This window comes from Crocodylus porosus, unplaced genomic scaffold (genome assembly GCF_001723895.1).
Source record: "Crocodylus porosus isolate Cpor-Errol unplaced genomic scaffold, CroPor_comp1, whole genome shotgun sequence".
In the NCBI taxonomy this organism is placed as follows: Eukaryota; Metazoa; Chordata; order Crocodylia; family Crocodylidae; genus Crocodylus; species Crocodylus porosus.
Window position 1 is genome coordinate 10,458,892 of NW_017728928.1, and position 17,043 is coordinate 10,475,934.

Sequence of the window (17,043 nt, forward strand, 5' to 3'; positions counted from 1 at the left end):
TTTCCATGTAAAATAATAACTTTCCATTGGAACACTGAATATCCAAGATCCAAAATCTGAAGAAAATTTAATCTGAAAATGTCACCAAGGAGCATCACAGGGATAGAAGGCCCAGTGCCTTGTGCTGCCATTCTCCTCTAGGATAGCCACTCTCAACCAGAGTGCTACAGCACCTAGGGTGCCTTGACATCCTTTCAAGAGTGCCATGGGGTACCGTACAGCGTTAGCATGGATAGCGGTGCAAATACGATGCACAAGAGAAACCCAGAGATTTCAAATAGGAATCTAGAGTATTAAAAGCATTCGCACCTGCTGGGATTTTGAGCTCTTTGCAACAGAAAAATTGCTCTATTATTTTGTCTCAGTCAAAAAACAAGAGCTGGCATTTTCCAAGGGGGACCTTGAGTCTACTGAGGCTGAGAACCACTGCTCTAGGAGCTGGCTCCCCAGCTGAACAACATCCTCCATGAAGCACTGCAGCAGCTCAGCAAGATGCCACGTGGCTTGCGGCAGACGTAGCGCACTCAGGAAGCCGAGTTCAGAACGAAACTGGAGGGCAGAAGATCCCTGAAGCCTGCTTCCCGTGAAGCGGCATACCCACATTTCTGAACTTAAGCTCTTCAGCAGTCTGCAGTGCTCCACCAGCAGCACTTCATTTTCAGCGCTGCAAACATTTCCTAAGCATAGCACTAAGACCCAACCTCACTACCGCTCCCAAAGCACTGGCATTCAAGAAGCACAAGCTCTCTGAAATGACTGCACTCCTTGGACCATGGCATAGAGCCTGGCAAACTAAAACACCAAGGGACAACCTCCATGTCACCTCCCATGTACCGCCCTGTTCCAAGTGACTCGAACAGGAACAGAACTGATTAGCCCTGTTGGAGCGCAGCGAGGCCCCCAGCTCAGGGTATGGTCCAGCTTACCTAACACAGCTGCTTTGTGTTGCCATAATGATTTATTGCACCAAATACCTGCTTCATTTCCCACTCCCAATATAACCCTAGACTGTAGTGTCTCTGCATCATCTCTTGCATACACCACGTACCTGCATGACTATACATGTAGCCTTAGCACCTGCTTAAAAGGGCTAAATAAGAGACAGGAGGTTTCCAACCAGGATGCAGTAAGGTTCAAGGTCAAGGTTAGTTTTTGGCTCCAGGGTCTGTCAGAGCCAGGAGGGTGAAACCAGTCCTGTCCCAATTACAATGGAGCAAATTAGATCAGGCGTACCTCTTCCTAGCAAGAGTTGGGAACAATCCAATAGAGCAGTGAGCAACCGCCTGCTTTTATAACCTGCAGCCTGGTGCTGAAGTCACGTGGGACTGCTTCAGCCAATCAGAAAGGAAAATAAATCAGCAAATGTCATGCACACTCATCTGTCACTCTGCAAAGAGCCAAAATCTGCCTGGCAATGGCACACAGGAGACAGAGAGAGTATGTGTGTGTACATGCACACTCAAGGAAAAGAGTTAGCAAACCCTAAGCTCCACTGCAGGGTCAAAGGTCCTCCCAGGGGCAGATAGGGCTAGGTTGGTTCGGGCCACCTTTGACTCCCCTGCCCAAATTACCAGCCCCCAGAGCTGGGACACGGTGGGAGTGGAGGCGACCTTTGGCACCCATCTACATCATCCACAGTCATACCTTGCAAAGCTACCACAGCACTACTTTCTACCTGGATGCAAACGCTCCAGGTTCTCATTGCATTCATGCTTCAGCAGCTATGTCCCATCAGCCATGTCCAATCAGCAACCTTGCCTGCACTGCATATTAAGTCATGTATTTTACAAGCAATCCAGTCATGGAAAAATACCACAGCAGAATGGGTAGCTGTGCTGAAGGGTAACGTTTGCAAACTTGCTTAGCTCCTAAGTCACTCAGGGGCTTTCCAGAAATGTTACCTGGTGTTGCTATAGGAACCGAAATAGTTTACTTGTCTGACTTCTTTGCAACCTGAAGAGAACATTAACACTGGGATCTGCCTTGATTTGTTGCTTTCTGAAGCGAGAGAAGAGGGAAAAGAGAGAAAAATAGCTGGGTAAGCAGAGGTAGAGATGCACAAATGGGTTTTGAATGTAGCTTCCTACTCCTGAATTTCCACTGCTTTCTAGGCATGTAAAAATCCCCCTAGGGCAGGAAGGAGCCGGGGCGCAGGGGCCACAAAGCAACTGCGAAGGTGATATGTTTCAAAAGCACCGACCTATGTAGGTTTGAAAACTAATGTGCAATTGCTCTTATAGCTTTGCTTTATCCCTCTGGACCTCCCTGAGTTCCAGCTGCACAGCACACCAGAACTGTTCAGCCACTTCTCAATCAGGCATAACGCTACTGGGGTTGATGATCTCACACCCTTGTCTGATGACAATGCAGCCAAATACAGGCCAGTTCCCTAGATCAGTGGTCTCCAAAGTGGGGTGCACGCACCCCAGGGGGTGCGCAAGAAGATCCATTGGGGTGCTGGAAGAAAATATTATAACTTTTTTTTCTATTTCTATAAATACACATATATTGGGGGTGCATGCTCAAAAATTTTTTACTGATAGGGGAGCACGATCAAAAAAGTTTGGAGACCGCTGCCCTAGATCAATGATTCTCAACTGGGTGCCTTGAGAACTTTTCAAGGGTCCTGCAGGGTGCCCCACGAGCCAGGTACAGACATTACACTTGTACTTTTAAGTGATCAGAAACGAGTCATACCTGTAACAGAACAAAAGTTCAGCACAGAGTCAGGTTTAAAAATAGCAAAATCCCATCTTAGATTTGCCCCCCCCGCACCAAAGGGCAAATATGTGTTCTGTTCATTACCGATCTAAACTATACCACTTACAGAAAACCGCTTAACTTAAATCACTTCCACCTCGTGCTGTGTGAATGTCTGTACCCAGCCACAATGCTAGCGCTGTTAGGTGTGCAAACACGACCATGAGATAAACCCAGAGATTTCAAATAGAAATCCATATATTAAAAACTACCTGACCTGTTGTGGTCTTCCTGAGTTTCTGCAACAGAAGAATTTCTCTATTATTTTTCTGTAGTCAAAAAACAAGCAAAAACTAAAAGCTGGCATTTTCCAAGAGGTGTCTTGAGTCTGAAACAGTTCAGAACCACTGCCCTAGATTAATTTACCCTTTTCGAAGGGCCCTGTGTTCCTGCCCTGATGCTTCTCCTCTCCTTAAATTGGGTCTCTGAGTATGTTGTCAGCCACAGCCCCATGAAGCTTGGTGTTGAGCTGATTCGAAGAACCTGTTCCTATAGTCCCTTCCCTGTCTACGTAAAACACCAGCCATCTCTCGTGGGTGCCTGACAGTCGCAATCAAAGGGAAACCCCGTGTCCTGGGCAGGCTGCTTTGCACAGTCCTGGGCCTGGCACCTCCATGTCTGCAGGTGGTGGATGTGTGGGTGGCCAGATGCCTGTGACTTGAAGCATGCATTCCCCCCTCACCACTACACCCCCCCATATGCCCCATGCTTTCCTGCTTCAGATCCCCATCCCCAATACTCCTGATGCTGCCCTGTGCACCTCAGACACCCCACCCACCACTGCTGCCCTCCATGCCTGTCTCATACCCACCCACACCCCCTTACCATTGCCCCAGCTACCCCACCGACCAGGCTACAGCACGATCCTTCCCCGCAGCCCTGTGATCCTGCCCAACACCCTTGCTTCCCATCACGTGCCATCAGTAGACCTTTCCTCCCTCCTCCTGGTTTACACAACACCATCACTGAGGGGTAGTTGCTGTTTGAAGCTGGCATGCTGGGTTTTAATGAGCTGCCCAACATCCTGGGAGGGGAAGGAGGAGGGGTTGCGACCAATTACCTGATCCTTGACTGAACAGTAACAAAACCAGGATGGAAGAGCAGTACAAATGCCAGCGGGTGGTAGCCCCAGTAGAAATACTTCGCGGGTCTCCCTTCCCTTTTACCTGAGGATGCTGGAGCACTCTGCAGCAGGAGTTAATTAGGGCTCCTGGCCCCTGCAGGGCAGCAGCTTTGTCAGCACTCCTCTGGAAACAAGCACCAGGTAACATCTTATCCCACTTTGCTGCTGGGAAAACTGGGCTAGGGCAGGCCTGGCTTTCACAGGTGCTGAGCATAGCACAACTGAAGGCAGCGGCTGCTTCGGGGGCTTGGCACTTCTGTAAAGTGCTCTCCAAAGGATTTGAGCACGAAAACAAGACCACAGACTAACAGAAGAAGTGCTGGATCGAGCCGGGGAAGTCATAAATCAGCGATTGCAGTGCTTGGTCACTAGAGGGTGCCCCCTGAACTTCTTAGAGCAGAGGTTCCCAGACTCTTTCTTATTGCAGACCCCCTTCCAGATTTACCAGCTGCCAGGGTGCCCCCACCAGCATGTTTTATATATTTTAACCCCTTAAATGTCAATTATAATGAAAATTAAATCTGCCATTACACAATTTCTCCCATGTACCCCCGTTGAGATGTCATGTCCCCCCCAGGGGTACTTGTACCATGGTTTGGAAACCTTTGCCTCAAAGGCCTTATTCTACAAAGCTTTGTGCCTCACACTCCCTCATATGTGTACAGACAAAGTTGCTTCAATAATGGTCTCTCTCGCTCCATATTCAGGCAAGAGGTAGCCCTTTTGTGAGGCTGTCTGGGTAGACACCCTCAGTAGGATGATGTGGCAAGGCAGGGTATTGGCCCCAATCTCCTAGTGTTCCCTCCACTACCAGGACCTCGGTCGTAGGACCATGCTTCTTCTTCAAGGTCTCCTTGCCCTGCCAAGGCCTCTCATCACTTGGGTCTTTCCTGCTTCTTAAAATGTGGAGGCTGGAAAGAACCATTACAACTTGTCTGCTACGGCCTGAGGATTTCCCCAGTGATTCCTCCCCAAGCCCTGGCCTGCTAGTTACACTAGCACTTGTGGCTTACATAGCTATCCCATCTTGATGCAACGAGTCCAAGAGCTGGAGCCTCCACCCCTGATCGTATGGTTAATTACCCACAGCATAACAATTGGCAGTTGAAGCTTGTCTCGCTTCCACCTCCTGGATCACACTTTCTCTGCCTGCTGGATGACACAGCCCTCCCCTATCATCAGGCACAGTTTTGCCACCTCAGCACTGCCTAGCAGCTCTTTCAGGCTTCCTGGTGGCTTTGAAGCTTCCTGTCTGCAAGAGATTCCTTCAGCTGGCCCCTATCCAGCTGCATCCTTCCAGGGTAGCCCTCTTCCCACAGCAGGGAGGCCAGATAACACACCAAGACCAACAGCTGGTCTTACCAGATGCAGGCAGCTCAACTTCTGCTACAGTCTTCATCCATCACTGTCCCAGCAGTCACTGCCTCCACTCACCAGCACCACCCCCTCCCCAATCCCAAAGGCCTGGCTGCCTCCTTGTAGCCAGGCTTGCCCCTGCTGAGCTAATTGGGACTCTGAGACTGACACTATCATGCCAAAAGACAGCAAGGCTCACAGAACCAGGGCCTCAGACTACTGAAGCTGTATCAAATCCAGGCTGCTTTATAGCGGGCCTGATTCTGCTGTCCTAAGGGTAGGTGTACACTGCTCCGGTGCTGTCAGAGCGCCACACCAAGACATGCCAGGCCCACTCTGCAAACCTGCATCCTGCAGTGGAAGTGGTGCTGCCACCCTAGTATGGCGCTGTGTGTCCTTAGCTGCGCAGCCAAGAGGCCTCATGGGGTCTTGCTCATGGCACAGGCTCTGCACGGCATTCCTGGCACCATACCAGAGCAGTACAGACGTACCTTCAGAGACCCAGCAGACACAGGGTTTAACCGGGGCGGAAACCAGAGCCTTGAACCACAGCCAGGTGCATGGTCTGTCCTGCACTGGTAGCAAGAGGGACCTCGGGCTCTCTGCCCCAGTGTGTGCCCAGAGCAGCAGCCGCAGGTCACCTTATGGACTCTGAAAAACTGATACACACAATTAAACCCTGCACCACACCAGGCCCGTAGCCTGCTGGAGTTGGACACTGATGACACCCTCCACCTCTCCTCGTAGTGATGGGTGGATCAGGGCAGCATTTCTCAGCCCTGAACAAAGGCAAAATCTTTTACCTTTAATCTCACAGGAGGACAGAAATGTCTGTCAGTGCTAAGCCTCTGTGATGGAGTCGCCTGTATGTTTCAAGAGGGTGACAGAGAACACTTGACCTTGGAGACATGGGAAGAGGGCGCAAGAGGTTTCCCTTGCTTCAGCGTATGTCTTCCATGCCACGCAATGCCCATCCTTGCCTTTCAGGACCTCCCACAGGGAGCTGAACCCCAACAGCTGGGGAACAGGGTGGAGCATCAGCACTCTGGGGTTGTCATCCTGCCTCCTGCAGTGAAATCCCGTGGAGGTGACACGCTCTGTGCCTCAGTTTTCCTGTGTGTAATTTGGGGGTGATACCTAAATTTGGGGGAAGGTTGCAAAACAGCAGCAGATAAAAGGAGCTGCCGTATTATACCTTATTGCTGGATTCCACGGCACATGGACTCTTCGCGCCTGACTCTACGGTACAGATATGAGAATGGGCTCCCCGGGACATGGCCACGGGGACATCAGCAGACCTCACTGGACAAGGCTCTTGGGGCAATCGTGGCATATGAGGGCTAGAACCAACTCAGAAGACAGGGTGGGGAGAGAGGAGCAGGGGCTGGTTTTGACTGTGTCAGCGGTGCTGAGAACAATCCAGGAGGTGGCTTGTGCACACAAGGACTTTATTGCAGGCTCCTCTGTCCTGTCCAGGTACAGATACCATGGCCGTTTCCGTAGTCCTTCCTATTTCCTTCCACGTTTGCCATGGTGCAGAGGAGACTGAGGGGGGAGGGAGGGTGACATCTTACAGCAGCAGCTTGCGCAGCTCCTGGGAGGAGGTGACAGGCAGAGAGCAGGCAAAGTTTTCACAGACATATGCAGTGGCTTTTCCATCTTTCTTTTCCAAGGAGGAGAGGAAGGGCAAATGGCAGTACAGGAACCCAGTGCTGTCTCCGTCTGCCAGCATCAGCACCTGCGATAGAGAGGGAGAGAGGGGGAGAAGGTCAGAGAAGCAGAGGCACAGAGAAAGCAGGGGCAGCTTTCAGAGCCTGCCTCATTGAGAACAGCCCTTTGGTTGCATTTCCCTCTCTCCCGCAGCTACTGCAGAGACACCAGGTGCTCTAAGCTACCCACTGCTGCTGGAAGGATGCAGCTCACTGGGGGCCCTTCCTCTCCTTTTCCTGCATCCTCTACCCCTGGCATCTCCTTCCCAACATGGCTTCCTACCTCTTCATCTTCTTTTCCTCCAACCCTCCCAATGGGTACTTCTACTATAAGGCCCAGACACCCTGGATTGCCCCTCTTAGCAGTGAAAAGAGCTGCAGCCCTCCTGACCACAGCAAGTGCAGGTCATATGGCCTTCGCTGGTCACGGTCCCCTGCTCACAAATGTTGTCATTGTGGGTTGCATCCTGGAAAGCACAGGGTCCCACATCACACCCAGAGCAGGATCAAACTCTTGCTGTGGTGGAGCCCCGCAGGACAGAAAACCAGCGACAGGCACCCTGTCAGACAGGCTTCTTTGCACAAGCCCATCCTATTCCTTTTGTATCAGGAGCAGACACCCAGGCAGCCCTGCCCATCATGGTACCTGGTTACCCAGCAGCTGCGCCGTAATTCTCAGCCCTGCTGGCAACACCCCAGCAGGCTGCTACCTTACTTCTTTTAAGGGCCCTCAGGCTGCATTCCTCACCTGCACACCAGACCAGCTTCCTGAGCGTGAGTTCAGAGCTGTGGACCCAACCAACCTGGGAGATCGCTCTGCCCTGCTCAATCAGACAGCTGCAAAATTTTGAGAGGGGCCAATTCTTGACTACAGCTCAAGCCAAGAAACCAATGTCCTGAAAATGGCTTGAGAACCAGCTCCCTCTCTACAGACAGGGAGATCCTCCAGCCTTCCAGACAGAGGGACAAAACAAGAGTGGACACGGCAACACCAAGGCTGTTAAGCAGCCTAGCCACTTGCCACTGGTGGGTCAGCACCTGGGGAATCTCCAGGCCCCAATGCTGACCAAAAGCATCCCCTCCTGCATGCTCCCCTGAAGCTTGCGTGCAGCCAGAAGCCCTGTGCTCTGGATGGGGTATGATGACAGGGGAGTCAAATGGGGCTCACTTTCCCAAGCCAGACTCCAGCAACACCAGTACGCTCTGCCCAGCCAGCACCCAGCTCCCAGCCTGGTCAGTATTACAGGCAGCAGTGTTGTCTGCTCCCTGCCTGGAGCTGTAACTCCACCTGCTGCCCATCTGCTTTACCGAGCTCCCTGCCAGGTCTGCTCAGCCATTCCTCCTCTCAGCCTCCTGCCTGCAGCCAAGTCTCACTGCCCACACATCCGCCCAGCCCCAAAGTCAGTCCAACGACTCAACCACATCCTAAAGCCTCCCTCCCCTCCCCTCTTGTGCCCTTCTGACCCCCTAATGGCTTTGTGCTGTGTCTCTCTGAGCACTCCTCCCCCCCTCCCCTGGCTAGCCCCAGCCCATCCTGCCCATCCAGACAGGTGTCCGATCTGCCGATCTCCACCCTTATTTAAATGCAGTTAAACCTGAAAGACCGTTTCTGTGATGGGAGGGAGCAACAAAGGCTCAGAGCTCCGACTGCAAAGTGCCTGAGTTAGTTGCCCCCTGTTAGAAACACTTAGCGGGGGAAAGCAACAAAGAAATGTGGTGCTAATTAATTTTTTAATCAACAGACTGGTTGTTATTAGCTTCTCCAGGGCCAGGGCATTAATGGTGAAATCACTGGGTGGAGCACAGCAGCAAAAACCCAGATCCATTCAGCTTTTGTTTGGATCAGGAAGCCGAACCTCAATGGCCTTAGCTTGAAGGGTGAGATGCAAAAAGACAGTGAAACGTATGGGGTCGTGCCAGGGATGTTCGGCTAGCTGGAGCGGTCCTGTCATCATTGATCACACGTGAAGAGGAGAGGGAAATGGGAGGGAAGGAGCAGGGAGCTGAAGTTGATGAGTGTCGCCTAGTCCGTCAAAAAGGATGACAAGGGAGCAAGCGTGAAGCGTGCGTAGTCAGGGAGGTAACAGAGCAGGGAGGAAGCCACCATGTCCCCCCACACAATGACAGGCCAGGGCTCCCCATTAGCCATCTGGGGATGAGCTGGCAGCCTGAGCCCCTTCCCAAGGTCTTCATGTCAGCTTGAGTAGGGACGATAAAGGGCAGTCTGGGAAACACCACTACCCTCCCCACGCCAGCATCAGCAGAGGATGCTCAGCACCCCTCGCCAGCACACAGCATGCCCCTGCGTCCCAGTCCACGGCTTACACACGCAAGCAGGAGCAAGAGATATGCTGCAGCTAGGGACTGAGGCCATTTCTCCATCCCCGCCCCATGCGCACATGCACGGCCTCCCTCAGCACTGACACACTGCACAGATTGCACCACCGCCCCTGAGTGTGCACACATGCACAGTGTATGGATTGCACCAATGCCTGAATGCACACACACAGGCTGCACAGATCACACCACCTGAATGTGAACACACACACACACACAACCCAAATCACACCAATACCCCTGAATGCACACACAGGCGCACAGATTGCACAGATCACATGAACACCCAAGTGCGCACACACACACACACACACACTTGCCAACACTGCACATCTTCCACCCAAACACAGCAACCACCACACACTGACTCCAAGTGTGTGCACACCCAGCACATCCTGCCCCACAGCCACCACGGCACAGCCCCATGCTACCCACCCCAAGCATGTACAAACTCAGCAGCACCACACGCTTCTTGTCCTGCAACAACACTGCTGCTTAAGTCACCCCCACGCTGCATTTACACCTGACGCACATCAGCTCCCAGCCTCTCCCACCACAAATCCCCTTGCACCCCAAAGCCAGGTGCAAATCCCATCTGCTGAGACACATGATGCAGCCCAGCTGCACAGCGCTTCATCCCTGCACCCTGTCCCTGTCATTGCACCTGCCTCCAGGCCCAGGTGATGCCTCCTGATTGCCATGGCTTGCCAGTGCCCCTCACTGAGAGGCCTCAGCCTCCTCATCTGGACCCAGCTACCTACCGCCTGCTCTCTGATGCAGCTACCAAGCCCCACGCACCTTCCCTCGGCCTCTCCCAACACCACCCTCAGCCAGTGCACAGCCCCAGCCTCTTCTTTTGGGGGAGGCGGCTTCCTCTTCACACAGAAGCCACTGCTGCCCTTTCACAACCCCTCCCTAACCCAGGCCTCTCTCCCACTGCTCTGCTCCCATCCAGGCCATAGGGGTGGGCAGCCTCCCTCAGACGCAGCTGGAAGCCACCTGCACCCTCCCCTGGCTGCCCCGGTCACCTCCCTTGCCTCTGCTCCCTCCTCTCCCACCCCCTCTGTCTGGAATTAATTCCAGGAGTGATTAATTACCAATTCACAGCCAGTCTGAAATTCATTATTCATTTTCTTGCAGCTTCCCAAAGGTGCTCTTGCTGGATAAAGAAGAGCCGGCACACTGGCTCTGTGGCTGAGGAGATAATGGAGCCCTTCCTAATTACCCTAAAGACCATTAGCAGGCCAGGGAAGTAACCCTGGAGCAGGCTCAGGCCCATGCTGCATTCAGAGTGACACAGGTGCCATGGTCAGGCCTGCCTCCCTCTGCCCTTGGCACCAGGTCCTCAGTCCACCACCCCCTTGCTGGCACCGAATAGCAGGGAGTTCAGGATGAGTTCAGGATGCGCGGGCAGGCCCTCATTTTGGCACTCAGCAAGAGCCGCCAAGCCCTGCCCACTGTGACAGTCAGAGATCTCAAGGTCTGCCTCCAACAGCACCACCAAAAAACCCATGTCCATGCCCTCCTTCCCTGCTGCGTGGAGGGGAGAGCCAGGGCAATAATGGCAGTGATGCAGATGCTCTATCTGAGCATCTCAAAGCAGGTTACAGCAGTGGGTAACAGGTAACTGAGGTCTTAGGGGCAGAGAGAGGGGAAGGGACTTGCCCACAATCACACCGCAATCAGCAGTAAGGTCAAGAGGTCTCCAACCACCAGAGAGACGACCACTAGGCTTCATTTTACAACTCCCCAGTGCTGCCAAGGACCCTTGCCTGCAGCTGATTTGGCAGAGACCTGGAGGCAATGCTGGACCCCAGCAGCACAGCACCAGGAAGCACCCTGCTACCCAGATTTTATGAAGCACTGACACCCTTCAGATGAGGCAGATGGGTGGGCTTGGCCCTCATGGTGCTTACAAGCCCCGCCACACTTCACCAGTGACTTCACACATTCATGGAATTTAAGCAACCATTACGATCACGTGGACAAGGAAGTTACCCTGCATCAAACCCAACAAGCTCAAGGCGGAAAGAGCTGGTTGCACAAAGAGTCCCCACTGCCAAGACTGCATTCAACCACATCCTTTGGCAAACTGCTATACTGGCTAACTATCCTCACTCCAGCTTTGCAGTTCAAGCAATGAGGGTTGGCTTTCCTGCCTCAGTGAAAATTCCAGCACGGGTCACTGAATCATAGAAAATGGGGGTTGAAGGGGACCTCAGGAGGTCATATCTAGTCCACCCCCCTGCTCAAAGCAGGGCCATCCCTAACTAGCTCATCCCAGCCAGGGCTTTGTCAAGCTGGGTCTTAAAAACCTCCGAGGATGGAGACTGCACCACCTCTCTAGGGCAGCAGATCCCAACCTTTTTAAACCGTGGACCAGCAAACCGCAGACTGGAAGCGACCGTGGACTGGCAAACTGCAGGTCAGCATACTGCAGACTGGCAGCCAACCCTTTTTTATACGGAGTACTCAGTATAAAAAAAAGGGTTGGCTGCCAGTCCACAGTAAGCCAGTCACTTCCAGACTTCCAGTCCGGTAGCCAACCCTCCTGTGGACCAGCAGCCAGCCCTTCACGGACCGAGGGTTGGGAACCTCTGCTCTAGGTCACCTGTTCCAGTGCTTCACCACCCTCCTAGTATCCAACTTAAACCTCCCTTGCTGCAACTTGAGCCCGTTGCTCCTTTTTCTGTCATCTGCCCCCACTGAGAACAGTCCAGCTCCACAGACCAAGTATAGCTTGCCTCTGTCCCTAGAAGTGGTCTCCATTTTCTTGTTCCAAACTGCTGGGGAGAGCGGTTGTGCAACGGATGCTGCATTGCACCCTTTGAAGGGGGAGGCGTGACTCTTCAATACATGGCTGTTCCATCACTTAGCAAAGTGAAAGTTAATGTTTTGAGCCACAATACTTTAGATAAGGGGAGGATGCTATCACTATTAACGCAAGGCTGATTAGCGGGCACATAGCTTGAAATACTGTCATATAACACAATCGGCCTGAGTTCCCAAGACCCTTGCAATCACAGCACCCCCCAGTGAAGGGTTTAAATGGGTATCATCCACAGAGGCTCCTAACGACTCCGCTTTTCCATCTTCATGGATCAGCAGCCACTCTTTGCCATGGGTTCCCCTGTCCTGGCACGGGACATAAATTCACCGGCTCCCATGACCTCGATGCTTCTCATTACAGAAAGAATTTTGCTGCAATGTTTGTGAGGGATTAATTACCGGAACGACTCAGTTCATTGCGCCCCGGCAGATGGGCCTAGCCCCCAGCTTCCCGCCAGCTGCGGGTGGGTGAGGTGTTGGGAGATGTGCTGACATTTCTCCAGCTCCACCGCTGCATTCCAGCACGAGGGACTCGGGGCTGCTCTGCCTCTGGCTTTTTCGTGGAATTGAAACAATAAACAAGAGGGTCAAGAGGAGGACACTGCGATGACCCACCATTTATTCCTTCTGGCAGTGGCTTTGAGGTGCAATTGTGGTGGAGACTCAGATGGGGCTTATGCTGCCATCAGACTCCTGGGCAGGGACCAAGCCATGTGGTGGTCATGGCGCCTGCGCCCATTCTCGACACTGAGCAGCATAACTGGAAGGCATTTGAGTTCATCCCTCCTCCCTTGTACATGAAGAAACCTCTCAAAACAGGGAGAAGAGAAAAGAGCCAATTAATTACTAGCGACAAGGCTAATCAGGAAAAAATACACATCTTAGCCAGTCTTGAGAGAAAAAATTGCTGCCGTGTATAGTTGGGGAGTCCCGAAAGGGTAGGGGCACCAGAGCCAGCCGTGCTATCAACCCCAGTCACACCAGGTCCTCGTGAGCTAGACCTGGCCTGGAGGAAGCTACCTTGCAACTTAGTACCCAGCCCTCCAGCCTGCTCACTGTGGGAGCCTAGATGTCTCATGCTGGCTCTGTACACACCAGCTTGCAGGCCAGAAGCAGAGTAGCCACTGTGGCCAAGGGACTGCAACCTGGCTAATAAGGGTGCTGAGAAGCTGCCCTCTGCCAGACAGCAAATCCTTCCTCAAATGAGCTCTCTCCTCCCTGGAGGAAGACGAATAGTGCCCGCTTCTCCCTGCTTTACCGCTCAGACACACGTACAAAGCAGAGGTGTCTTGGTAGTGTTTGCACAGGACAAAGGCAGAGAAACACCAAGTCCGCTAGTGGCTGCAGCCTGTTTCCTTGACGGCTTGTGACCAGCTCATATTCCAATTACCCATTCCACTCCAAGAGCCTTTCACTGTCAAGCCACCCAGTGAATCCAGTCCAGACCGGTCATGAGTGAAAATTGTGGGAAACAAATTGATGGTCTCAATCCAGGCACCTTTGGGCCATGGAGACTGAATGACTGGTACAGCTCATCCTTCGAGGTGGGTGTCTCCAGGTCAGAGCAGAGGCGCTGTGCAGGATTGTGCAGGGAGCTTGTACATCTGCTGTTCAGGCTGAGCTATTTCAGGGGATGACTAGAGGACACTGGTCTGTAGGGTGGTGATGCTGGCCCTACCAGCAGCAAGAGTTACGTGGAGCAGGGGTCTTTATGGGTCTTGACTTCCCTGTCTTGGCCCTACCATCTCTGTTGCAGCAGGCAAAGTGCTGCCTCTCTCCACCTGTGTCGGGAATTGCTGCACACAGCTCAGCTTCTCTCAACACCATTTTGCAGCAATGTGACAAAAGAGTATGGCATCAAGTAACCCTTGGCACGACAATCCTGGCGGTGCCTGTGCTCAGTAGCTCCGCCTGGGCTCCATCTCCTTGTTGGCCTCAATTATGACAGATGGGTGCATCTGGGTGCACCACCACAGTTAATGTAGGGTCAATAACAGTCTGGCAAGCAAGCCCTCTAGTTTGGGGGAGGAGTATCAGCTGCATAGAGGCTGGAGCACCCTCACAGCTGCCCAAAGCAGGGCTCCCAGAGCATTAGCAGGGTGAAGTTGAGGTCTCCTGCTGGAACAGGTTCTCTGAGCAGGGCTAGGCATGCATCACCCCTGTCAGAGGAGAGAAGACTGAGAGCAACTGCACTGGTGGAGAATGATGCTGCTGCCAGGTATCCTTACCTGACTAAAGGATAGCCCAGAACTGCAGCACCGAGCCAAGAGTTTTCAGGAACAGACCTGCACTGGAGACAGGCTGTGATGGGCCACCTGTACTGAGAGTCTTCCCCATCTGGAGGAGTAATGTTCGCTCATGGGGACTTTCCTGCTTGGTACAAGCACTCGTATTTCCAGGATCGGTAAGAAGCAGCCCTTCTCCCTGGGCCCCAATCAGCCCCCAGCCATGCCATCAAGCCCAGCAACTGCTGATCCAGATGCATTGCTTGACCTTGATCTTGCACTAAAAAATCTGGGATGATCAGTACCTTCATGGACCTCTAGGACAGGTCTATCAACCAGAATGGCCTCAGCTGGTACACAGAATGGCCTGGACCCACCCAGCTTTGGCAATCACCATGGGCACTCGCAGGGTGACACATGGGCTTTCATTCCACCGAAGAAGGAAAGCAGCTGGCTGCGACACTGAGGGCTTGTTAGGCTCACAGACTAAGGGGATGGGATGATGGCACGAGGGACAGCAATGAAACCCAGTAAGTTTAGAAAGCACCACGATGGCAAGGAGGTGTGAAGCATCCCACCCCATTGTACAGAGCACTATGCAGGAGGTGTTCCCAACATGGATTTTTTTTAAATGCTGTATTTCAACAAGAAAAGGTTGGAAGAAAGTCGTTCTTCAAGGAAACCAGTAAATACCAGATGTGAAGGCTCAAGAATGAGTAGCCAGTTGGACACTGGCCAGGTCTGACATGCTACCGTTCCACAGTAAGGAGGCAAGCGTGGCACTGGTGACTGATGTGTTATGACTAGAGATGGCACATCATTTCTACCTGAACTAAAAGTTCTAGCCAACAACCACTGGATGAACGTTCAACCTTTCTCCAACAAAAAAACAGCTGCAACTGCGTTCCACAATCGCCGTCTCACCACAATCACAACCTACAATCCTCCTTGCAAGGAGGCCAAAACAGGGCTTCTTCTGGTGGCTTCCAAGGAGCTCACATTTCTGTATTCCACCATTGCCAACACATCCTTCCAGGCTCGGATGAGACTCACCCAGTGAAACTGGCCCTCTTCTTCCCTGCTCAGTACTCTGAGCAAGACAAAACCAAGGTGGAACAACAACAGCTCTCTCACCTGCAGCACTGGAGTGAATGTCTTTAGCAGTTGGGCTTTCTGCCTCCAAAGCTCCTTGTTGCACTTGGGAAGAATTTGAATTAAACAGTGAAAAGGAATTTAATTTCCACGCTGTTTGATTTGCTTGCACTCCCGGTCGGCCTGCCGCCTGCGTCCTCTCCCAGGACCTGCTCAGGTGGGGAAGAACAAAGACTGCCACAGCTGCTGGAAAAGGAGTCATTTATTAGCAGTGGCACTGGAAGACTCGGCTCCCTGCTGCCAATGCAGTACGTTCCACTCCTGAAACTGGGTCACCGGCTTTCATTCAAAGGGAAGGAGCAAGGAATGAAGCTGGAAGAGAAACGGGCTCTGCACATGGAATGGAGACCAGCGCAAGGCCACATCAGGGCTAAGGTGCCATGGAGACGGTGCCGGAGCTGAACCAGACACAGCAGGATCTGATGCACCAAGAGCCAGGTTCATTTAATCACCCTTCCCTGTGCCACCTGCTCTTCCTGAGTCCAAAGGGGCTGCAGCCCCAAGGAAGGCAGGAGCTTGGGTCGCCTCCACTCCCCACATGGGTGGCAGCCCACCCTGCCACCGAATCCAAGCTGAGCTGTGCCCTATCCCCAAACAGCTCTGCTGAGCTGCACTGGACCCCACGAGCACCCAACTTGCTGTTGCTCCCCCCTCCCACCCCAGAGGCCTCTTCCCTGCTGCCGACCCGAGTATAATCCAGGGCAAACTTCCCCTGGGAAGGCATATGAGCTGCCAAGGTCAGAGACAAGGCTCTGAAAGTACCAGGTTACAGGGTGGGGGATGGGAACACTGCACAGACAGACAGAGGCTGTTATATGCTGCAAAAAGAGCACAAGCCATGATCAGACTGCTACAGAGAGAACCCAGAGCATCAGCTGTGGGGGAGACTGACTGGGCAGCAAACTCAATAACACAGGTAAGGCTGGGGGGAGGAGCTGGGGGGAAGAGGGGGAGATCACAGGCAAGGATGGACACTATCAAACCTATCACAGAGAGAGGGGGCTGCTGAGTGCCTTGCCAGGCACAAAACCCAAACAGGCACGGAGATCCTCCGTTTGCTTCCAGAAGGCTGGGACGTGGGCAGTGGCTGGTCTCACGGAAGAAGAGTTGGGCTTTCACCAGCTTGCAGGAGACCAAGGCTCTTATGGAGAAAAAGAGCATCTAGTAATGGGCCATAAGTGCCCTGAAAGCTCCCTGGCATTAGCAGGTAGGTGTGCACAATTCCCTGGCACTAGCAGGCAGGTGTGCACAGATCATGGCCCACTGTGTAGCTGGGCATGTGACTCCGTGGCACTAACACCCCAGTGTGCAGCTCACAGGCCACTGTGTAGTGGAGCATGTGAATCCTGGCACAGGGACTCTGCTGCTGTCAGAGATGAGTCTGCTCCAGATGTTCCCAGCCATGGAACTCTTCCCTTTCTCCTCCCCACCTCCCACCCAGACTCCTTTGCCCTGATGCTTTCCCACATCAGCAGGCTGTCAATCTGCAGGGCAGGGCTACTGCCTGCTGAATGTGACAGGCATCTCAGGCACCAGCTGTCGCGCTGCTCAC

The 17,043-nt window shown here is 52.9% G+C and overlaps 1 protein-coding gene across 1 annotated transcript in view; it reads right to left on the reverse strand.

Annotated features, from left to right (window-relative positions):
• SPATA20 (spermatogenesis associated 20) overlaps positions 1-17,043 on the reverse strand; it is a 39,413-nt gene that overhangs the window by 6,337 nt on the left and 16,033 nt on the right. Inside the window, exons 15-16 of the mRNA XM_019542482.1 lie at positions 6,043-6,977; positions 1,902-1,998 (exon numbers count right to left, since the gene is read on the reverse strand). Coding sequence (XP_019398027.1) covers positions 6,810-6,977 — 168 coding nt within the window. The 3' untranslated portion in view covers positions 1,902-1,998; positions 6,043-6,809. The remainder of the gene's footprint in view (positions 1-1,901; positions 1,999-6,042; positions 6,978-17,043) is intronic.